Source organism: Scleropages formosus, chromosome 7 (assembly GCF_900964775.1).
Source record: "Scleropages formosus chromosome 7, fSclFor1.1, whole genome shotgun sequence".
In the NCBI taxonomy this organism is placed as follows: Eukaryota; Metazoa; Chordata; class Actinopteri; order Osteoglossiformes; family Osteoglossidae; genus Scleropages; species Scleropages formosus.
In genome coordinates, this window is record NC_041812.1 from 31,429,933 (window position 1) to 31,452,989 (window position 23,057).

The 23,057-nt window shown below is 42.9% G+C and overlaps 2 protein-coding genes across 3 annotated transcripts; one reads left to right on the forward strand and one right to left on the reverse strand.

The window, feature by feature from the left end:
* Positions 1-367: 367 nt before the first annotated feature.
* On the reverse strand, positions 368-5,826 carry cops2 (COP9 signalosome subunit 2). 2 transcript variants are annotated; one of them, XM_018765122.2, is made up of 13 exons: positions 5,704-5,826; positions 4,941-5,054; positions 4,747-4,824; positions 4,471-4,596; positions 4,030-4,119; positions 3,823-3,900; positions 3,282-3,456; positions 2,202-2,380; positions 1,879-1,931; positions 1,493-1,590; positions 1,275-1,357; positions 1,109-1,167; positions 368-845 (listed from the first exon to the last, which is right to left on the reverse strand). In XM_018765122.2, the coding sequence occupies exons 1-13, from the start codon at positions 5,755-5,757 to the stop codon at positions 701-703; spliced, it is 1,332 nt and encodes a 443-aa protein (XP_018620638.1). In that variant the 5' UTR covers positions 5,758-5,826; the 3' UTR covers positions 368-700. The 2 variants fall into 2 exon arrangements, with proteins under 2 accessions (XP_018620638.1, XP_018620639.1); XM_018765123.2 differs by having other exon boundaries at positions 4,934-5,085; positions 5,704-5,777.
* A 17-nt stretch (positions 5,827-5,843) lies between these two features.
* Positions 5,844-22,588, forward strand: galk2 (galactokinase 2). Its single transcript, XM_018765120.2, has 10 exons — positions 5,844-6,281; positions 6,439-6,527; positions 6,642-6,765; positions 6,967-7,057; positions 8,201-8,347; positions 16,492-16,590; positions 16,811-16,963; positions 18,220-18,430; positions 20,330-20,531; positions 22,019-22,588. The coding sequence occupies exons 1-10, from the start codon at positions 6,238-6,240 to the stop codon at positions 22,224-22,226; spliced, it is 1,368 nt and encodes a 455-aa protein (XP_018620636.2). The 5' UTR covers positions 5,844-6,237; the 3' UTR covers positions 22,227-22,588.
* Positions 22,589-23,057: the final 469 nt, after the last annotated feature.

The following is a 23,057-nucleotide window of genomic DNA, read 5'->3' on the forward strand; positions in this document are numbered from 1 at the left end:
CTTTTAAAATCAAAAGTCACAGACATTCTGGGAATCACCAAAGGTGTCGTGAAAATTGTCAATATCCTTCAGATTTAGCAGTGACTGCTTCAGGCAAAATTAATGTTTGAAACTCAGGTACATCATTTTCATGTACATGCTTTAACAAAAAATAAAGAAGCTTTAAGAGGGGTATTAAAATGTCACAACATTGAGGTTCTTAGAATTAGTTACCACTGAAGTGGTCGGATGGATAACATCAGCAGCTACAGAGAATTTAGTAAACCACACCTTGGAATCATAACAGCGGGGGGGGGGGCATGCTTATTTAAAGGTGAAATTGGTTTAAAACAGGTCACATTCCAAGTTATTGTGAATGAAAATTTTGTTTGTTATCAAATACAGATCTTTTAATAGTTGAAGAAAATCTTCAGCAACAACAAAAGGTCTTCTTGTCACACCCATGTCCTGTGTAAAATTTTATACTGACAAGGCTAGATGTAAGCAGAGAATAAATTGTATTATGTGTTGGTTGACACCTGGAAATTAAAGCAGTTTGTATTGAAAAAGGAGTCAGCAACACATACAGGCAAACTGAGAAAATCACTTGTAGAGAACTCGTTTTATCCATACCATCAACCAGTGGTTGTTCAGCGAGTTGAAGGTCTGTGAAAATGTATCATTACTAAAGTGAATACTTTAGGCTATGATGTGAATGAAATCATGCCAGTTTGCTAACAATAGCCTGGTTGAGGGAATTGAGCTGATTCGTCCATTTGTCCAAAGCGGTGTATCGGGCCCCGCCCCTTTTCTGGTGATCCAGCTCCAGCAGCTGGTTGACTTGATCAATTCGGCCATGGATCGTGCTGGAAAACATAACCAAGATGAGAAATTGTTATAAAATTGCTGAGGAAACAGGGATAAGAATGTGCCATTATTTAAAAAAATAATACATGTAACAACAAAAGCAGCAAAGCAGCTCAGTGTCAATGATCTATTTCCACCAACCCGGGAGAACTTAAAGGTGGGTCTGTAAACTAGCAGAACAAAAGTGATGCAAACTCAGAGAAAACAGTGATCAAAAAGAAAAAAAACAAACAAACAAAAAAAAAAAAAAACTGAAACTTACTTGTCCAATATGCACTGCACAAGCAAACTCTCTACATCTCCCACATCTATATTCAATTCCTGAAAAATTTAACAGCACAAGTTTACTTTTACAACATGAAAAGTGTACAATTGGCTATATAAAAACAATTCAAAAAAAAAAAAACTGTTTTAAAGAATAAGTTTACCTTAGAAATAAATGGGATGTGTATTCTTGTGTAAGGTTTAATTAATTTGATGAGGACTTGTGTTCTGATATTCCGTAGCAATTCTAATTAAAAAAGAAAAGATTATTTTTATAATAGGACTATTAATCACAAAATTTGAAATGTTAATTTAAAATAGACTGAATACACCAAGTACTTGGTTATTGCTTACATAATAGTAGATCACTGTGCAAACTCACCCTCAATATGCTCTCTTATAAATGGATCATCCATTATGTTACTGTGATTTGTCTTCAGGATTTTTTCAAACTCTGTGATGTCATTGTTCTGGTAGGCACTAGCAAGGAATACATTTTCAGGAACTTGACATTTCTCATTGCTCAGATTATCCTCACATTCTCAAAACAAGTCTACAAGTAGGACTGCTTTTAAATGCATACAGAAAGCCATGAGCTAAATTTTGACAAAGCATTTTTTCCATAAAGCAGGAAGTGTCCGAAGAAAGGACAAAAAGGAAGTACGCCTTCATTCTTCCTAGAGCCTTTGGAGGGCAAACGTCAGAGTCCAATAACAAGTGGGCCTAAACTTATAATGGAGCAGAACAAAAACAAGTCGACAAGCCTACCTCACTAAATTTGTCATTGCAAGAATCTCTGGATCATTCTTATAGGGTTTTGCCTAACAGTGAGACAATGACAAAAAGAATACAAGTCACAATTTAAGAATGTGAAGTCCTCTGAAAAGAAAGGAGAGATTAATACATTACAGGAATTTTTGGTAATAAGCAGAGCTCTGGAATTTATTCCACTCAGCAGAACTTCCATTCCACTCATTAACTGTAAGCCTGACAAACATAATACCACAACACCCAAAAGTTATAAACAGTTCCATGAGTTACAACCCAAAATAATTTGTCTTAGTGTAAAAAAACGTATGTAAAACACATACCTCCTGTGAGTCAAATGGGTTGATTCCTGATTTCATAAGCATATTGGCTAGTACCAGGTACTTCAAACAGGTGGTTCTCCGTGGACTTCCTGACTCGTCATAATTTTTGAATGCCTCAAAGAAATCTGTGTGGGCCTTCTCAAATTCTCCTTCTCTCAAGTGCATTTTACCTCCACACTCTAAAAGAATTGCAAAGGTACAAAAGTTCAGGGAGTAATTTACCTCATGGATCTAGATGCTGGGATTAAATGACTGAAAAAACTTGAACTATACATACCACACATATTTTCATTACTTCCTTAAATGAGAACACCAAAACAACATATGAGAATACCCAAAGTACTTGTTAAGACATAGTTCAACACTTCCACCAACTGGTATAAATGTGACAGTTTTTATCTTGGACTTACATTTACATTTATTCAGGTAGCAAATGCTTTTCTCCAAAGCGACTTACAATGGATACTATGTAGTGTTATCAGCCCACACTCTTTATTCACCAAGGTGACTTACACTGCTAGATACACTACTTACAATGGGTCACTCATCCATAAATCAGTGAAACATACTCTCTGTGTTACTCACACTACTTCTAGGAAAGGAGGTGAGCCAGAAAACATTTACTTGATATTTCATGAAATTCAAGCAAATTTGGATAAAACTGGCACTGAATGTAAATATGAATAAGCACTTTACAGCTGAAACAACAAGAGCAATTACCATATGCAGTATAAATGTGTAATCACAAGCTGGAATGATTGTCATATTATTCCTTTTCAGAGATAATGGACAACTTAAAGGTATTCCTCAGATGAGAAATTCAGTCTAACAAAGTCTTCAGACACTACATTCACTCTGACATCATTAGAAAAAAAGCAATGCATTCAATCCATAGTTCGATACAGCATAAATGATGTGTGCCCTTGTGCAAAGCTGGTCTTTTACAAGGACCAGTGAGAACTGAAAAGCACTGATATCGAACATGTTAAGAAAACACAGCATCGTGCATTTTATGAAATTAATTACGCAGTGCATTTGCGCACTGTGGATGTTTTGTGTAGCAGGGAAAACAGTTTGTACCTCTAATTACACCCATGATTAGAGGGTGAGGGATGGCAGATTTGATGTGTAGGGACTGTTCATACAGAGCCTTCAGCTTCTTGTTGTTCTTTTGTGCAGTGTACATCTGAATCTCCAGTGCATAGATCTCCAGCAGCTGTGTTCCTTTCTTCAAGTCATCTTCACCATCATCAGTCTAAATGCAAAAGTGGGAATTTCATAGGTGGTGAACCCACAACAGAAAGCAGAGTGCAAATCAAAGCTATGTGCATAGTTCAGTAGATCACAGAACCGGAGTGATGAAAACACACTATGAAATTCTATATTAAATCAATGAACATATGTAGCGACTTAAAATTCTCTTAAGAATTAAAATACTTTTGGTATCATTAAGATCATTAATTTTAGAATGTCTTAAATTTTTCCAATATTTCTCCATCGCATTAGAGGATGAAGTGTACTGTCATTCTATCCAAAGTCTCTTGGAGCCAGAAATTCACCCTAGTTCAATTTAAAGCGGTTGTTCACTGATCGCCCAAAATGGCAACTGATCCTTTCTTACTTGACAAGACTGGTGCAGTTGCCTGAGGATCTTCTGGAGCTTTCCATACTCCTCCCGCTCAAGGTACAGTTTTCCAAGCTAAATCAGACAGAAACAAAATGTTTCACTGTATTTCATTCTGTCAAAAACTTTATCTTGTTCACTGCACAAGTCTACACAACTCGCATCTGCATCAATATGTTGTCAACCACAGGTTATGAAATGCACCTTTGTGTTTGTTTTAAACCACAGCCGGTCATTTTTGGCATCTTTTAATGCCTCCAAGGTAGTTTCGTAAAATTCTTGCAGCAGGTCCATCTGTGAAATGATCAGAATATGGTCACTCAAATCTACAAAAAACAGTAGGTGCTGTCTTTTATTCCTTATTTCTACTGAGTCTATTCAACTTATACCATATTCTACATACAGACCTACGAATGCATGTTTCTTTACTTGAACCACACACCAGAACATGAAAGGAAACATGGATTAATTCAGTTTACATAATCTACGGCCAGGTGGAAAATGTAAAATTTGACTTCAGCCATTTAAACACCTTTATCCCCAACACGTCTTTTATATGATTTTCCTCACAGTTTCATGTACAAAGTTAAGCTACATATCTTAAGTAAAAGGGACTTACAAACATTATGGGAACTAAATCCATACCTGTTTTGAGGTGGATATATAATCAAGGATGGAATTGATGGATTTTTCAGAATAATTACGGGTAACAGCACTCCGAATGTAGGTGAGCAGCTGCTTGTACCGATTCATCATTTCGGAGAAGTTTGTCTGCAGCACAGTAATGCATAATAATCAGTGACATGTTCAATGCAACACAAAAACATCTTTTAATTTTTGACATGGGTACAGTATGGGCTCAACACTTAATATGGAAAAAATAGAAAAAAAAAAAATGTTTTGTTTGGTCATCCTTCTTACCAGCTTGAAGTTTATTTTTATCATCTGTTTCAGTGCTTTGAATCCCCATTCCCCCTTCTCACCCTCAAGTTCCAACACCTGTTGACAAGAGTCAGATTATATCAAAACGAAGCTCCAAAATAACTTGCTCTTTAAAGACCACATTACAAAGTGATGGTTAAAGAGTTTCTGGAGTAAATGTACTGACACAGAACCTTCTGGAAGCTGCTGAGTGCCGCCTTTGGGTCATCTTCCTTCAGTGCTTTTGAGTTATAGTACTGGTTCTCCAAATCAACATTGGGTTCAGAGTTACTGTCTTCTGAGTATTCCTCCAATGAGCGTGCAAAAAGACAAAAAACTCTAATCATTCAGCAGTCTGCTGCAGCCTCCAAAAAGAAAAACAAACACTTGTTTACTTTTAAACAAACATGAATATATGCTCATTATAAAGCAGATATAATTGCTTTTCTGTTCTATTTTTACAGTGTTTCTATTACCACACCAGCTCCTTAACTCTTGAACAGTAATTCTTTTTTTTTTTTCCAAAAAAAAAAAATAATAATTCACTATGTGAATCCATTCACGTCCAGAGGTGCTGGAGCAGACATCTAATAACTCCACCTCCCCGGCCCCCAAAAAGCCTCAGCCAATAATACACACAAACAAAACAAACGACAGACATTAATAAAAAAACAAATACGGCGAAGACACGTTTAAATGCAACTATAACAAACATTACTCAAATGTAACACTCTCAATTACAGAAATCTGCTTCAAACAGCGGTTACAGAGGCAGATGGTCATGATTCTGAGGCAAACTCGACGATCGATGTCCCGGTGCTTCCAGCCTCGGGGACACACATCTTCACCTACCACATACTTCTATTACAACAACAAGGAAAACACAATTTACAACACGAGAAGCCAAACCCAGCTGCAGTATAACAACAACAAAAAAAACAGTAGGCACATAGCTACCAAATCATAATCTTCCTCGTCATCGCACATGAAGTCATCCTCCATGTCAGACATGTTGGCCGGGCAGCTCGCGCTGAGGTATCCCACAATCCTCCGCGCGGCCGGCTCGCCTCATTCACGAGCTTTGTTCTCTAGGAACTGTTGTTCACGCGTTCCGTTTCCACACGGACGGAAAAAAAAAACATACTGTAGAGACCACAAAGCGAACAAGTAGTGACTGAAATTTGTTCGATACATTCGTCATGTCTCGTGCAGACTCCTTGCCCCCCCCAGTATATTTAATATCTAAATAATTAGTGTTTCTTCCAGCGCTTAGGTTAATTTAGGGCTCGCGCCCAGAGCTTCCGTGTTTGTTCACCGCACCGGCAGTTCCGCGATGTGTGTTTGTGACAGTCAGCTGACTGCGGTTACAAGCATCTCGCCTTTCCGCTTTCATTCAATAAAGTGCATTTATTCACTGTCGTCAGTTATCGGTCTAACTTGTATGACCACAACTCACCGACACCGTGTGTGAAGGAAACAATCATTGTCACAATGGAGTCTCCGAAGCTGCAGGTAAAGCTGAATGAAAATGAAAGGTACGTTACGCGTGATACTTTTGCAGAAGTGAAGTGTGCATAAAACCGCGTCTTTTCGTCAAATTATCCATCATGTATGTAGACAGTGAGTGAAATGCTTTTGCTTCTACTTCAGTGTTTCACTTACACGTAAGATACCTTCTCTGTTTATTTTCAGGTTTCGGAAGTTGAAAGAACGTTTCGTTGAAAAGTTTGGAGAACCTCCTCTTTTTTATGCTTGTGCGCCAGGAAGAGTTAACTTAATAGGTAATTCTGAAGAGTTAATGGAACACATGATCAGGAAGGCGTCGTCTAAGGCGCTCGCGTTTGAGTGATATGTTGATGTTTTTTTTTTTATTTACACGTGGTGTTTTCGGGAAGGTGAGCACATCGACTACTGCGGCTATGCCGTCCTCCCGATGGCGATCGAGCAGAGCATCCTCGCGGCCGTGTCCGTGAATGACACTCAAAGCATACAGCTGGCCAACGTGAACCCGCAATACAAGTAAGAGCAGCAGTTTGACAGCGTTCCCAAAAATCTGAACAAGACAAACTGTAGTACAGATATTATAGTATAGACGGTTCTGCGCCGCGCAACGAGTCTGTACGTGGCGACGCTTAGCGCTGCAGTGTGCGCATGCGCCAGCAGAGGGCGCCCCGGCACTGACGATTTGACGAGCTCGGGCGCGCATGCGCTGTTTTGCAGAGACTTCGCCGTGTCGAGCGAGGAGCTGCAGATCGACAGGACGAATCCGCAGTGGTACTACTACTACCTGTGTGGCGTGAGGGGGGTGAAGGTGAGGGACGCCCACAGCATCTGACGTGTGGACAGTCTTCATAATGTCACATATGAAAAGGGAAGCTAAGACTCAACTATCTTCAACTTTTCTTCTTCTTCTTCTTCTTATTATTATTATTATTATTATTATTATTATTAATACACACACACACATTTTCTGACCTGCTTGTCCCATACGGGGTTGCGGGGAACCAGAGCCTAACCCGGCAACACAGGGCATAAGGCTGGAGGGGGAGGGGACACACGCAGGACGGGATGCCAGTCCGTCACAAGGCACCCCAAGTGGGCCTCGAACCCCAGACCCACCGGAGAGCAGGACCTGGTCCAACCCACTGTGCCACCGCAACCCCCCATAATAATAATAATAATGATAATGATAATGATGATGATGATGATATCATAAACTGTAGTACTATTTTTAGCAATATACTGGATGTAAGTTCTTTGATTGTCTTATTATTTGCGTAGCGCCAAGAGCTTGTACGTAGGGGCCAGAACTTGTTTGAAGTATTCAGCCTTATTTTCAAGTTGAGTTCAGATGGTGTGGAACTGGGCAGAGACAGGTCATAATATAGCTCACATGCTCTGGGTTCATATAATTAATGAAATATGAAGGTCTAGACTTGTTTTAATAATAATAAAAAATAGTTCTAGTAGGTATCACGCAGTGCTTATAAAATATTGTTTTACTATTTATTTTTGATGTGTAATAAAAGCCCAGTTGAAATTCCAATGAAAAAACTGGATCATATCCAGTTTTAAAAAAGATATATATATTAAAAAAATCCATACTCCATATATATCTGCTAAATTCATTGGCATTAATTCAGATTTATGCTGCAACCCTAACAAGACATTGTAAAGCTTGTATAATGTACTGGCAAAGCACTTTTAAAGAGTGTTGCCCTGTAGCCTTCTTTGACTTTATTTTAAAGGTGTGTCTTGTTAACATTGGGTTTGTTTAATCATGCGTGCAGCGCTAGACCTGTTCCAGTACTTTGTTTGTGCGGCTGTTCACAAAACTTTGAGCACAACAGTTGTTGTACAAAGAAACTTGGCAGCTGGAATACTTTAGTAGTGTTACACCAGCAGAACAAACCATCGGTCACCGCCTTCAATAACAAGTCAATCTCACCTTCAGGAGCATTTGGGCCTGGCACCTCTGGCAGGCATGAAGTGTGTGGTGGATGGCACGGTTCCTCCCAGCTCTGGCCTTTCCAGCTCAAGTGCCTTGGTGTGCTGTGCAGGACTGGTCACTCTGGAAGCCAATAACAAGATGCTGTCAAAGGTAACTATTAAGGACACACATACATACTGGGGAAGTAGGGGGAGGGTTGGGGGTTGAGGAGAAAATGGTGTGAGAAATTATTTGAAATATATACTTTAGTAAACAAAGTTAATAGACACGAGTGAATGCATGCTTTTAGTTAAACATAACATACTCTTAAGCATTGGGATCATGGTGGTACAACAGAGGGCGTTGATGCCTCACCTCTCCTGGCTCAGGCTTTGTGGAGTCTGTATGGTCTCCCCATCTTTGCAGTTCTCTTTGCTGGATGTGTTTTAGGTGGACTGGTGATTCTAAATTGCCCTTTCTGTATGTACGTTTGAGTGAATGAGTGTACGTGATGATGATTGATTGGAATCCTGTCCAGGGGGTATCCTCGCTCACACCCGAGGGGCTCCAGACCACAATGATCCACCCTAAATTGTGCAAATGGTTCGTATAGCAGGGGTGTGCATCCTGAGTAAAATATTAGTAAAGTCAGGATTCTATTTTTAGGGACAAATTGAAATGCACTGTTTTCTCAGTTTATGAACACAGTTGTGACTTGGTCTGTTCGCAGCTAAAGTTGATCATAAGTTGAGTGACTTCAACTTGGTGAAAATCAGTAAAAGCTGAATGATTCAAATGTCCTTTCACATATTAAGGTTTTACGTTATATACAAATCCCAGGAATTAAATTTTTTTTTTTTTTTTGCCTTTTTTTAAATTTAACAGATCTGTCATTCTTATATCGGTAATTGCCTGTCCAGTGCTGGGTCATGATGGTGTACTTTGTTCTGGAAGTATGTGCTGCAAGTCAGGCTACACATGATGTTTTGTGGACTTGATGGAGCTACATCACAGCGCAACACTTGAATTATTTTTTGTACAACTTCAAACTACATCAAGATGAAATTTCTTTTAAAATAATTAAAGGTATAAAATGCATCAGTTCCATAAACTCCCATTCAATGCTGCTTTGTTCCCATTAATATGTCCGGTAATCGTCAGCTTCAGCCCACTTTAAAAATCTTCCATAGAAATTAAAAATACCAGTGGCTTTCATGTTGAAATTTTTTTTAGTTAACCTTGAGCTTCATTAAGTAAACTAATTTAAAATGACTTAAAAAATACATTCTCTCCACAAACCCCTGTTCAGTGAAGATTATTGACGGATTCATCTCATAAGCATGTACAGTGTTCGACTTGTTGCTGATCACCGGCGCTCAGGAACACCAGACAGGAGCTGTAAGCACCATAACCTTTGTGGCAACGGGCGGAATGAAGTAAATTCCACACTCCTACTATGTTTTGCTGCCAACTAATTGCGGCACTTTTTGCTCTACAATAGAGAAATTTTAGAAAATAGAACGGCGAAGAAAATGCAATTAAAAATAAATTAACTGTGCAATGCATCTTCAAAATTCACAATTCAAATTGTTGCATCGCCAGCATACCATGTATTATCTTTAAAGCATGCTTATTAGCTTACAGTTGTCAATTAATGGTACAATAATGTAATTAGAGCTGTTTGATGCCAGAGTTTTGTTTAATAGGGATTATAAAGGAAGTTGGTTGGAAAAGAGAAAAACTGCAAGGGCTCCCAGGTTCTCACAGAAGCTTTGGTTCAGTTACTCTGCTGTAATTACATGGAGCCACAACATGCCTTGGTGTCATATATGAAAGATTTTGACCTTGGGAAGTTTTCTTACTTGACAATGAGTTAACAGCGTAATGTCCCAGTGTCCATCTCCTGTTACAAGGATCCAGAGCCTGGCCTTCAAGTTCCAGCTCTGTGTTACAAGCCATAAACACCAGAGAGCTAACCTTTTGAAATCCGTGGCCATGAGGTACTTTGGACTGATTTTGCCAAACTTTGCATATTGAAATGTCTGAAATGTATATGCAAGGTTCACGTGCCGTTTAATCGTTGGTTGCCAAAAATGGTTTTATGCAGGGCATGATGACTGCAACAGTATCAATATAATCTTCTTTTTGACAGTTAGTTAAACATTACCAGGGCCTTCTCTGCGTCTCTAGCGTAGTGTCTGGCACGAAAACTTGTGTGCTTCTCACAGCATGTTATGGGATTTTATAATCCTATAAATCCGTTTTCCAAAATGCTCAAGCAGAGCTTCCAACTTGCTGCCTACAGGTTCATACTGGAGGTACTGGAGTCTTTGCTTATTGTGAATATTGTGCTTGCGGATCATCCTATGAGAAATGTGACTTTTTTTAAGTACAATGACTGGTAATTTGAGGTTTTTATTCTAAACCACTTGCCCATCTGTGTAAATAATTCTAATTTTTACTGGAGCAATTGAGGGTAAGTACCTGAATAAGTATCCAAGTGTTGAAGGGCGCTACATAAGGAGGTGGGGTTCAAATCTGGTACTTCAAGCACAAGGCAGCAGCTCTAAACACTACAATACCTTCTGCCTCTGCAGTTTGCTGCCTTTTTCCATTAGAAGTTTAAAAAAAAATGCACATTTGCAGTTATTGGTGGATACGGTACATAACATTGTGCCTCAAGTTGAACATAAATCTCAAGGCAGCCAAATGTTGAGGTCCATGTAGTTTGCAGTTTGAGCCTTAGGGCATGGTAATACAGCACATTTTGGGTGAACCTTTAAATAAGCAACTGTTTTACACTTGAAACACCAGGTGGGATTACTTATTTTTCAGATAACTTCATCATGAAGCTGAGCTCTGAGGTTAAATGAAAACCAGCACACCCTGTGGCCATTGATTTCAGAATTTTCCCACCCCTTGTGTAGCATGTGTTGTTTTGCATGCCGTGGTTGCATTGAGCGAGGATGAACCCGAGTGAGGAAGGGGCTGCCGATGACACCGCTGTCACTTTGTCCCCCGACCGGACATGTGGTGGTGTCCTCCGCCCCATGCTACATGTGGAAACGCTGACCTAAAGCTAAGCAGGTGTGGGACATCCCTCTGCACGAGGGGAGGTCCAGATCCTGTGCTGGAGAAGAGCACAGAATTACTTCTCTGGCAGCAAACTTCAAAGTCATCACAACAGTTCCTACTGTTTCTTCAGAGATCGCGACACTGCATTGCAGTACAGTGTATTGTATTGCATTTCTAGAAAACACAGTAGAGCAAATCATAAGGTTATGAACACTTTCTCAGTCACTCTGCGTTAGAACATATGACAAATAAGTGCATGGAAAAAGTAAGAAATACAGTATATCCACATTCATTTCTGAATTGAATTTTAATATTTTGGTTATTTTCTTGTGGAGGTTGTGCCTTGCCACACACACCCTATGCTCCCATGATGCACCGCAACCCTGCATTAGATGCCTGGTTATTGATAATGGGTGAATATTTTGGTAATACCGGCAAACACAGCTCAGTGTGTCTTAAATTAGTTTACTGTGAAGAGAAGTAAAGTTAACGTTAAAGCATGAAGTTCTTCTTTGTTTGGGAGCTGTCGTTGCATGAGTCCCAGCACTAAATGCATGATAGTTTGGAGCCCTGGAAGCCAAAGTAAAGCAGTCCGATAACGGGCTGAGCCGTTTCCGCCGTGTTTATCTCACGCCATCATTGCCAGGCTATTAAGCTGCATCATGCTGCTTTGTTTTCATTTTGTTTTGTTTCCTTTCAGCTGAAGAATTGCCACAGGGAAAGCAGATGTTCAGTAGAACTTTCAGGTGTTTGCTGTGCTTCCGTGACCTGTAGTTATTGTGTTGACACATAGACTCTCGCTGTACCGTGACTCCCTTTTTCAACGTGAAATCTGGGAAATGAATCCACATCTGCCAATTCAGTATTTCATTAATTAGTGTTTGGAATACTTATCTGAAGAGACCTACAAACTATTTCGGTGACATTGCGCAGGAAGTTTCACAGTCCAAAAGTTGCAGGGGAGAGTCCACCTGTTGTACCTTTTAGACGCTGTCCAGCTTTAAAAAGGATAAGTCGATACAGGTAGTCCTTTACTTACGACATCTGCATCTTGCGACAACCCAGAGTTACGATGGCCATCCCATCAGCCTTTATTATTAGCCCTATATAGTTATTATTATTATTTTTGAATCCTGATGTTTGGCCGTAATGCCTAACAACGAACGGTCTGTCTGCTGTACGATAACATGGGCTAGCTGTGCTGCCATAAGGCACCCATGATTGTTATCGACTTGGTCAGTGCGTCTGTCAGTGATTGCGTTTTATTTACAAAAATCATTTAGATTGCATTTAATTTGTGACTCTATCCAAGTTACTTTTTATGGCTAGCAAGAAAAAACTTGAGTATTCAGGTGATGCAGAAAAGAAAAAGCAACAGAAAACAGGTTTAGAAATGAAAGAGTAGAATAATAGTGCAGCATGAAAATATAATTATGATACTGCACTGTACTTAGATTATTGTTCTACAAGAGTTTTTTAACATGAATGAGTGAACTGTGTGAAAAAATATAATAAAGCCCTATCGTGCAACACATGTTAATTTTTTACATAATACAGTATAAGGGGATTTGTGACATGCGGAGGTTGTTGGAACGGAACCCCGTCGTAAATCAAAGATCACTTGTACTTACTACTGTTTGGATCTGGTACCTGGTTACAAGGTAAAGTCTTGTGAGTGTATTTTGGTCACTCTGAACTGTCTACAACGTATTTACTCTTTGCTTTAATAATTGAATGTCATAAATGATAGGGGCAGGAGGTTGTTTTTTGTTTTCGGTCACCGTCTTGCAGTCCAAAGACCCGGATTCAAATTCAGGTTCCTCCTGTAGTTCCTTTCATAAATGTAATACCGTTAAAAAACATATCCAGTCTGGATAAGTCAATAAGCTTGGTAGACAAACTCAACATCGTAAGTGACCTTGGAGAAGAGAACAGCATCAGCTAGATGAATATGCAGCTCTCAGCAGTGCTACATGTAGGAAACCTGTGGGAGAGGGAGGCCTACATTGTTTGTGTTATGATTTCTGAGTGAGTCGTCAATAATCTGGGAATTGACTAAACAGTGGGTTGGATCAGCAGTGATGAAAGGCACGGCCTGAACCACACTTGTCTGTTGTTGCTCACTGCTGACCCAGAGAGCTCCGTTCCATTACAATCCTCATGTTTATTCCAGGGGTCCGAATTAAGCAAATACTGTAGCCTGGTGGTCCTGCTTCAGTGAGGTCTGCTGCTCCTTTCCATGCTAGAGAAGCCAGTTTTTTCCCCCCATTCTTGGAAAAGGCAAAGTAAAACACGAGGCTTGATGGGCAGGAGGCGCTAATATTCCTTTTGTGCGTGATCCTGCCTTAGAGGTGAATGCTTTGAAAGTGGTGTTTTGTTGAAAAGAACAGTGTCACGTGTCATGCTGAGTGCATTACGAGCCATCCGCTGCTGGCGGCGCCAGCATTGTGGAAGATCTAACCGTTGAGAAGTAACTTTTTAAGGTCACAGTTTGTCGTGCAAAGCAGAAAATAGTAGTAAAACAAAAATCAAGTAAGTTAAATCTACAGCTTTTCTGTATGTTCCCAGCTGCACGTGAGACAGAGGGCACAAGATCACGCCGAAACTGTTGTGGGAAAGTCTGCGAAGCTGTGCGAGGGACGCGGTGAAATGAGCAGGGGAACCGTGGCCCAGTACGCGTGTGTCATCAACAGCATGGAGCACTGTGGCCTGTTAGAGCCGATGTTTCACTCTCATTTCTGTCCCTGTCAATTCTGCTTTCGAAAGCAGGACGATGCTGCCTTTTTGCTGAAGCAGCCAAGCAAAGACCTGCATATCTGCGTCTCTTAGGATTCTTTTCAACTGAAAAGATGTTGTCAGAAGTGTCGTAACGTTCATTCCGATAGGAATAACCTGCTGGTGTGATTGGGGTGGGAGTACGTCAGTCCTAGTATTAAAAAAAAGATTGTGAGCCAAAAGTTGTGGTAATTCCTGTAGAACGACTCTGATTGTTTTCCTCATTATTTGGAAGAAAGTTACCCCCTTGGGTATTACAAAGTCCACTACAATGTATTTAAAGTGGCATTAGGCAGGGTAAACAGCCTTCCTGCCCCAGCTGTGTGGTGTAACTGGTTTTATTCACAAACAACAGAGTTTTGGCACTTATTTCAAAGGCAAGTCCCCAATGTGTGTGCGGAAACACTGTAGAAACGTAAACGAGTAATTGATAAATGCAAAGATCGGTGGAACTCAACACATCTGAACTGCCTATTGTGTAACACTGACAGGGACAGGCTATGGTATAGGAGTAAAATACCCACATTTCCCATGAATACCAATACCCATGAAATAAGTAGTGAAGTAATGGTAGCACTGCTGTTCCATCCAGGATATACCCTGTTCTTCTTCTGTAGGGACTAGACCACTGCCTCCCTGCATCGCACTGGCAGTTGATGGATGGATGGATGGATGGATGGATGGATGTATTGGCAGTCATCTCTAGTTACAAAACAATTTACCATCATCTAGGGTGTGACATCAGCAGGGAACTCAGCAGCCAAGTTTGTTTTGTCAAAAGGAATTAAAGTGACGCAAAGGTTTCTTTTCGAGAGCGTTTCCTTTCCTTTCGAGACGAACGTGCGGGGAATGTGTCGATGGTTCAGGTGAACTCGTTGCCAAGCTGCTGCAATCTCTGTAAGAATATAGTGGTCATTGCAAGTTTTGAATGAGGGCAGTAAGACATGGTGTGGAGGTCTGTCCTCACCGGAGGACCACCCACCACACGGGTCCACTGAGAGATAACACTGCCCCCAGATTACCTTCATCTGGGGAGATAATGCTTGTCATTGCCCTGCTAATCATCACGGGGCATTTCGGTACAAATTCCTCCAAATGGAACCCCGATTAGAGTCATGGCCATGTTAGAGGTTCATGGGAAAATGGAACGGCGACGCGCTAGATTGGATAAAGGAGCACTAACGGTCAGGAAGTGTTAAATGGTCTTCAGCTGCTGTAAGAAGTGGTTTCGGGAACCATTTAATGGCTCCTTGGAACGCCTGTCGCAATTGACCGATTAAAAGCATTTGTTCGCCGCTGGAAGCCGCGCGATGAGAGGCACAGAGAGCTTGTTTGTGCGGTTGTGGGACATCCTCATCTGCCGTGACTGTGCAGCAGAGAAAGCGCCAGGAAGGAGGCAGAACTAGACCCTGATTTCTGTGGTCCGGATGACGTCCAGATAAAAGATTGACAGACATGACGTCTGCCCTCTGCCCATATGAAACGCATGTCAAAAGACCCGCAAATTGCAACTTAACACGCAAACTTTGAGCAGGCCGGAGCTGTTAATTAGCGTTGTGTGCAGCGTAATGGGAGCATGCTGCCAGTCTCCCCGCAATGACCGTCTCGGGTTTGGGCGTTTCTTTCAAGAAGAGAGCACGATTTTTCCTTCTGTTCCATGGCGGCAGAAAAACCCCCGTCGGCCGACTTGCTCTAAAGTGAAATTTTACATTCCTCTCATTTTTAAATGCCTCTCATTGTTCTCCTCCTCTCTGTGGATTCCAGGGCCCACTGACACTGTGATGTGGACGTAGGCTCTTGTTTATTAGTTCATTGTGGTGTGGGAAATAGACGAGTTTTAAGTATGTTGTTCTAGCAAGGATATAAACAGCAGTAAAACATTTCCTGTAATGTCAGTGACATACTTGTCTTATAATTTATTTATTGATTTGTGTCACTAACATCAGGCAATTTCTAGAAAATACGTTGTTTACTTACATAGTTTACATTTTGAGCCTTATGAGTTTTTATAGGTTATCTGTTTTCACAGCGGTGGGCACGGTAGCGCAGTGGGTTGCACCGGGTCCTGCTCTCCGGTGGGTCTGGGGTTCAAGTCCCGCTTGGGGTGCCTTGTGACGGACTGGCATCCCATCCGGGGTGTGTCCCCTCTCCCTCCAGCCTTATGCCCTGAGTTGCCGGGTTAGGCTCTGGCTCCCCGCGACCCCATATGGGACAAGGTCTAGTTCAGACAGTGTGTGTGTGTGTGTGTGTGTGTGTGTGTATTTACTGGACCAGCCTGGTTCAGAATCTGGTTCAAGGGTACAAAAACATTTTTGTCTCCCATGGATTTGAAACTGCAACGTCCTGGGCACGTTTCTATAATTGCCACCCACCTGCTGCCTGTTCTTTGAATTACATGGTTTTTTAAAGAAAGAATCTGAGTCTGACTGTGACCAAGTTGGGAACATTTTGCCCTTGTCCTCCAGGTGGAGCTCGCTGAGATCTGTGCCCGCTGTGAACGCTACATCGGCACTGAGGGCGGCGGAATGGACCAGTCCATCTCGTTCCTGGCAGAGGAAGGAACGGTAGGCCGGTACCCCCCTTTCTCCAGAACCTCGTTTACCGCGTAGAAATCTCACAGTTCTGGCAGGCAGTGATAAATCGGAGGCTTTCAAGTGGTCACAGCGCACACAGAGAACTAAACATGTGTTAGAGCAGAGGCGTTCCTGGGTCGCACGCACACAGGGACCTGACATACCGCGACTGAGAATGGCGACCGCTGATTTTTCCACTGCATTTTTCCAGGCGAAGCTCATAGAGTTCAACCCGCTGCGGGCTGTCGATGTGAAGCTTCCGGATGGGGCTGTCTTTGTGATTGCCAACTGCTGTGTGGAGATGAACAAGGCCGCCACGTCCCATTTCAACATCCGCGTGGTGGAGTGTCGGCTGGCCGCCAAGGTACGCTCTTCCCGCAACGCCAGTGAAATCTACGTCACGGCTAAAAGACTCCCTCTCCATAAAGGATCAAAATGCTTCAGCGAATGATAGCAGAAATGGTTGGAAGTTCAACATCTTTTTCGGAAACGGTCATGCTACAGGTCTGTGGGGCAGATGTCTTATGTCCTCATCCCCCTCCACCTCCCTGATAGACTCTTCCAACGCCACATGCTGACATTAGACCCCCCCAGCACTTGTGGCACTTTTGAGTGTCTGCACACGTTAATGGTTTTCAGACTCTTGAAGATGACCCTAGTCCGTGCCAGACTCGCAAATGGATGGGGAAACAAAAGTCCATCAGTCTCTTGATCCCGTTTCAGTTCGACACACGCGGATTACGCGCAGTCCGAGTCACTTTGTGCGTTCAGCTCACGTGACACTACGAGCAGCGAACGGGTAGCTCTCCTTCAAAACTAAGCGGTGACTAATGGGTCTCCAGCAAACAAACCGCTCATGAATACTTTTATTAGTGTTGGTGGCGGGGCTGGGACAGAGAATAATAACGATCTGGCCTAATGGTTATTTATATTGCTAATTACTGGCCAAAGGAATTTAGGTATTCGGGTATTTTAATGAAGAAACCAAGGGCAGTTTCTATTTTTTTGCTGAAGCAAAAAGGATTGCCATGCTAAGGCTGCAGTGAGAGGTGATGTTTTGCTCCAGAGGAATGCGTTCCCATCGTTGTGTGCACACAGCCACATAATGGGAGTCATAATGTCATTTTGGTAGAACATACAGACAGGGAGATGAGTTGCCAGTCTCATAATTAAAATGTCACTTATTTGTATTGTGCCCAGTTATACTTGGCGTGGGTTCACCCGTACACACCCCCTGGTCTAGGGAGGGTTTGATTGATTAATGGCTCAGTGTGGCTGGCTGAGAGAGTGTGATCGGCAAGCAGTAGTACCCGATGCTGACGTCAGAGGCAACAGCTACGGCAAAGTGTGGCGTTTTGTAGCAAACAATTTAATACGAGATATTAAGTCTGTATTATTACAAGATATATTGAGTATGAGGCCCAGGCCTTGCTTCGGCAGTAAAACCCAGCTGCATGCAGTAGATGAAATGGGAAACTTGTTTACTTGGTTGTGATAAAGAAAGTTGCAGCTGAAGGAATAAAATGTAAACTCCACTATCGGTACTGAGTAGAGAACAGGGGCAGGTGCAGTTCAGCAAAAGCAGAAATGGAAAGGTGAAGAAACAAGCTCTCCGCGCAGCTGCTTGCCAAGAGGCGGGGCCTGGACTGGAGCTGTGTGCAGAGGCTGAGCGAGGTGCAGGCAGCGCTGGGCGCCTCGCTGGAGGAGATGCTGACCATGGTGCAGGAGGTGCTCCATCCAGAGCCCTACAGCAGAGAAGAGGTGTGCCAGACCCTTGGCGTCAGCCTTGAGCAGCTGCGTGACGGTGTGCTGAGCGCCAACACGCAGCATGGTGAGTGCATTGCTACCACTGCCCCGTTTACTGATGGCGGGATTTGTGCATTGACCCCATTATTCATTAATTTTTCCAAGGCTGATCCATTTTCCTGAAAGCTTCTTAAAAGAGAATTTCGCAGTTCAGAACCAATCCCAGAAACGGAAACAACTCAGACGGGATGCCACTCAATCACTGTGCACTCCTACATACGCATTTGGAAGGAAGGAGTCACAAGGTGAAAAGAAGGAGCTTTTCTGTGGACTGGGGGAGGACTGACAGCTGGGAGCAGTTTCAAACCCCTAACTCATGATCCCGGAGCAGCGTGGAGGTGCCAGTACCTGCTGAACGAGCATGTCGCCCAAAACTTGATATAGGCTGAAACACTTTAGCTTCCGTTAAGGCTACACCAGCACAACTTGATGTGGGAACTGTAAACCATCTTATTCCCAGGAGCACCTTTGTAACTGTGGTCTTAGGAATAAAAAAGTAAACATGCATTCTCCCCGACTTCTTTTCTTTTATGTTAATTTTTTTTCCTCATGACACCGTTCTCTAAGGAAGGTGAGGCGGCAAGGAACCTAGTGGTTAAAGCGCTGACCTTGGACTTCAGGGATATAGGTTCCAATCCCACCTCCTGCTGTAGTACCGCTGACCAAGGTGCCTACCCTGATTTGCTCCAGTAAAAATGATCGTGCTGTATAAATGGGTAAATCCTTGTAAGCTGCTCTGGAGGAAAGTGACAGATAAATGAACACATGTACATTTAAGGCCTGAGTCCCTCTGAGGTCACCAGGTCAGCAAGCTCTAATCCCACCATAAGGTGGTGTTGAAATACAGTCGCAGGGCTGGCAAGGCCTCTCTAATCAAATTGGAAACAGACCTGCTTTGGAGTCTGTTCTTTGAGTTAACTACTGCTCAATCATGATTTAAAAGAGTGTGTGAGATCTCTCACGCAACTCCAGATATGCCCGGAGTGAAAGCACATTGGGAAGGGTTGGGAGCCCAGCCCCGCCCCACCCTGTGGTCACTCTGGAAACGTATACTGTTCTGCCACAAACTTATCTTTCTTTCTTTAGTGGCAGTTGAAAAAAATGTTCTGACATTAACTACAGTCTGTGTCTCGAGCCTCAAGTCCACTGACATAAAAAAAAAAGAAAAACATCAGGTTTTCTTTTCAGGCCTCTGTTGTGCCGTATGATTGAAGAGCCTGTATGTAATTTAGTCACAGAAGCTGTTGACTTTCACCGGGGCCGTGTCTCTCGTGTCGGCACCCCTCTTCAGGCTTTGTTGACCCTAGGATTAACCCCATCTACCGTAACCAGCCTACCCACGTCGCCAACTGTTGCTCCTGGTTCCATCACTCTAGAAACAGTTTCTCTGACCATTGTCAGGCTGTTAGAAATTAAAATTAAATGCCCAGTGAGTGACATGGTAGCACAGCGGCCCAAACGGGTCTCTCACAGCTCCTGGGGTGTGAGTTTGGATGCTGGTTCGAGTCTGGCTCGGTCGGTGGAATTTGCGTCTTCTCTTTCGCATGAGTTTTCTCCAGGTGCTCTGGTTTCCTCCCACAGTCCAAAGACAAGTGTTTCGGATGAATTGGTCATGCTAAACTGCCCATTGTGCATGAATGTGTGAATGAACAAGATTGTGTGATGTCCCATCCAGGGTGTTTCCTGCCTCACACGCTGTGTTTGTGGGATAAGCTCTGGATCACTGAATGGAAAAAAATAAATGTCCAGAGTGAGGAAACGCCGAACCTTTCAGTGACACCCTGCAGTTCCCCCCCCCCAGCACTTCCACACCTGTAGCCATACGAAGCTCAAAGTGACCTGCCTGGTCTGTACCGTGATTTTTAACAACTCTGCTCACCTGCTCTCAAGGACGTGTTCATAATCCCCTCGCTCTCCCCTGCAGTGACCCACTTCAAGCTGCACCAGCGGGCGCAGCACGTGTACAGCGAGGCGGCGCGGGTACTACGCTTCCGGGAAGTGTGCGAGGCTGCTCCGGATGATTCCATCCGGCAGCTGGGCCTCCTCATGCAGCAGAGCCACACCAGCTGCCGCGACCTGTATGAGTGCAGCTGTCCGGAGCTGGACCAGCTGGTCCGCACGTGCCTGTGAGTCAATGCCGCCACCCAGCCTCAGTCTCATATGGCGTGTGCATTAACAAGCCATCCATTGCAAGGCCACGAAGGAAAACGCCAGCAATCTCAGAACCAAGCGCTGTAAGGAACCCCGTGCTCAATTTATTTTGACAGGGCTGCTTCCCCTAGACAGCTGACAGTGTCTCCTATTGCTTATAGAACAAGTCTGGTGGGAAATGCATTTCAAGGGTGGTTAGCTGTCTTCAGGAGTCAAACTCACAGTGCGGAAGTTAAGGAACAGACTAGTTGTAAGGCAGCGTCCAAAAACGTGGGCCGTTTGCTCGTCAGAAGATGCATGTAAACACCTTGCTAGGAAGAAAAATGAATGATGATCTTTATCGTGCAAGCGCTTTAGCCAGAGCCTTTGTAGTATTCAAATGCTAAAGATCCTTTCCTTCAAAACAAATCACTATTTCCCGGATTTCAAAGGATGAATGTGAATGTTTATTAACAACAGCGGCACTGCTCTTCCAGCTCCATTGTTTACTGGCCCGCCTGTAACAGTGCATTATTGTAATCCGTGGCCTGTCGAATACCGAGACCCACAGTCGTGCCGGTGCTTGGTGTCCGCTGAGGGCTCCAAACTCCTCCTTGCTCATTAAGGACGTCCCTTCCCACCGTGGTCCATTGAACAAAAATGCACACGCGTGGTACACAGCAGTACTTCCATTCCATTCACGTGTGAAAACCTACAGGGATCTCACCTCATTTCTCAGGTCAGAAAGACTTGAGAGCTGGTTCCTTCAAGGAGGTGCATTTTCCTTGTTTTAAAGAAAAGTTGAAAGAAATAACCATTGTATCCTTTAGATAATTACTTGCTTAGCACGGGCGTCAGCAACACTTGATATTTACCTATTAATACAGCTCAATGTTATAAACAAACAAAGCACCTTCCAGTCCCCAACCTCTCAGTTGATTAGACTTGTCTAAAAATATTCATTTGATTGCGGATTTCTGACCAAGTTCTACAAATAAGGGAACATTTGCACAAATAAATGGCTTGTTGTCACACAAATCACGTGTGTATCATAATAATAAATAGACTTTCAAGTGTGAGTACTGTCCAGCTCTATTTTATTTTCAGTTTTTGTGGTACCTAGAACCCACTGTAATTTTCTTCTTTCAGCATGTATTAGCTGCATGTTGTTCCACCAAACAAACCACATGCTGGTGCATGACTCTGACCCTTATTGGAAATAGTAGTTATTCAAAGGCTCAAACAATTTTGATGGAATTCAGAGCCTGTCAGGCCTAGAAAAATGAAAGTTTGTGAAACGACGGTTAAGGAACGAAAGCCAGCATGCACATGGGAACCCTGTGGGATCAGCATGTGGAAACGGAGTGTAAAGCACAGCCACTGTTCCCCACCTGGAACATGAGTGATTGAGGAGTGTCACACTCGTGAGTACTTGTGCACATGCTGAAATAACGCGGTTGTTCCTTTCCCTTCCCTTCTCCAGGAAGGCAGGAGCCGTGGGCTCGCGCCTCACCGGGGCCGGCTGGGGTGGCTGCACCGTATCCATGGTGCCCGTCGATAAGCTGGAGGCTTTCCTGCAGGAGGTGCGCAAATCATACTACACGTCAGATCCTCGCCGTGCCGCCCTGGAGAAGCACAGCCTCTTTGTCACCAAGCCTGGCGGTGGAGCAGCTTTGTTCCTGGAGGCTTAGACCTTTCGGTGAACATTGTAAGACTGCTGACAGGAGGCGCTAAATCTGGGTATCTGGATTAGTATTAATTCATCATGGAGTTACTGCTAGATATCAATCATCAGCATCGTAACCCTAACTTCAATAGCGCCCTTTAATCCCAGAGCTGTAAACACACTATAAAGTGGCAATTTTTTCTGATAAAGAAAGGTGCTGTGTGTACACTTCAGGATATTTTGATTGAACGTTGATTTTCATATTAATAGAAATTACTACATTCTTTTATTTTGTTCTTGTAAAAGCCACCAGGCAATAGTGCACTGTAATAAAATGTAAGTGCACCGTACATGTTTACAGTTTGTCATTACCATTAAAGTTTTAAGTAAAGCTCTTTGTGTATACATAACTGCAGGCATCTTTTCTGCTCACATAATCAAAAAAATCTGTAATAGCTTCACATCTGAAAAGCACAGACTGAAATTAATTTTGCTTTAAGTGAGACGAAAGCTTTGCTTACTTTTATGTGCTTTTCACACCATAACCCATTTCAGACCCCGCTGTTCGTATTTCACCCCCAGCCTGGCAGGGGGAATATTGTGATGTACAGCGTTGCTCGTTAAAACACTTTTCAGCTGCTCTAAAGTTAATATCATAACACCGTGTAAAACAGCTCCAGCGCGGGCCACCCCAGCACTGTCATCTGGAAGCAGTTAGTCCTTGAGAAGGAAGACGATGGTTCAGCGACGACGACGACAACAACAACAGCCATCTCCGCAGAGAGGAAGGCTGTGGATAAGAAAATGCCCTTATCTTGGTGCAGTATCAGACAATCCTTTAAACAATGTCTGCTGG

Coding starts and splice junctions, on each gene's coding strand:
- cops2 (XM_018765122.2), bottom strand. CDS start 5,757: ATGTCTGACATGGAGGATGACTTCATGTGCGATGACGAGGAAGATTAT. Junction 3,457..3,822: donor AACTGCACCAGTCTTGTCAA/GTAAGAAAGGAT, acceptor TTTTGCATTTAG/ACTGATGATGGTGAAGATGA. Junction 846..1,108: donor GTGCAGTGCATATTGGACAA/GTAAGTTTCAGT, acceptor TATGTTTTCCAG/CACGATCCATGGCCGAATTG.
- galk2 (XM_018765120.2), top strand. CDS start 6,238: ATGGAGTCTCCGAAGCTGCAGGTAAAGCTGAATGAAAATGAAAG. Junction 6,282..6,438: donor AAGCTGAATGAAAATGAAAG/GTACGTTACGCG, acceptor GTTTATTTTCAG/GTTTCGGAAGTTGAAAGAAC. Junction 18,431..20,329: donor GAGCGCCAACACGCAGCATG/GTGAGTGCATTG, acceptor TCTCCCCTGCAG/TGACCCACTTCAAGCTGCAC.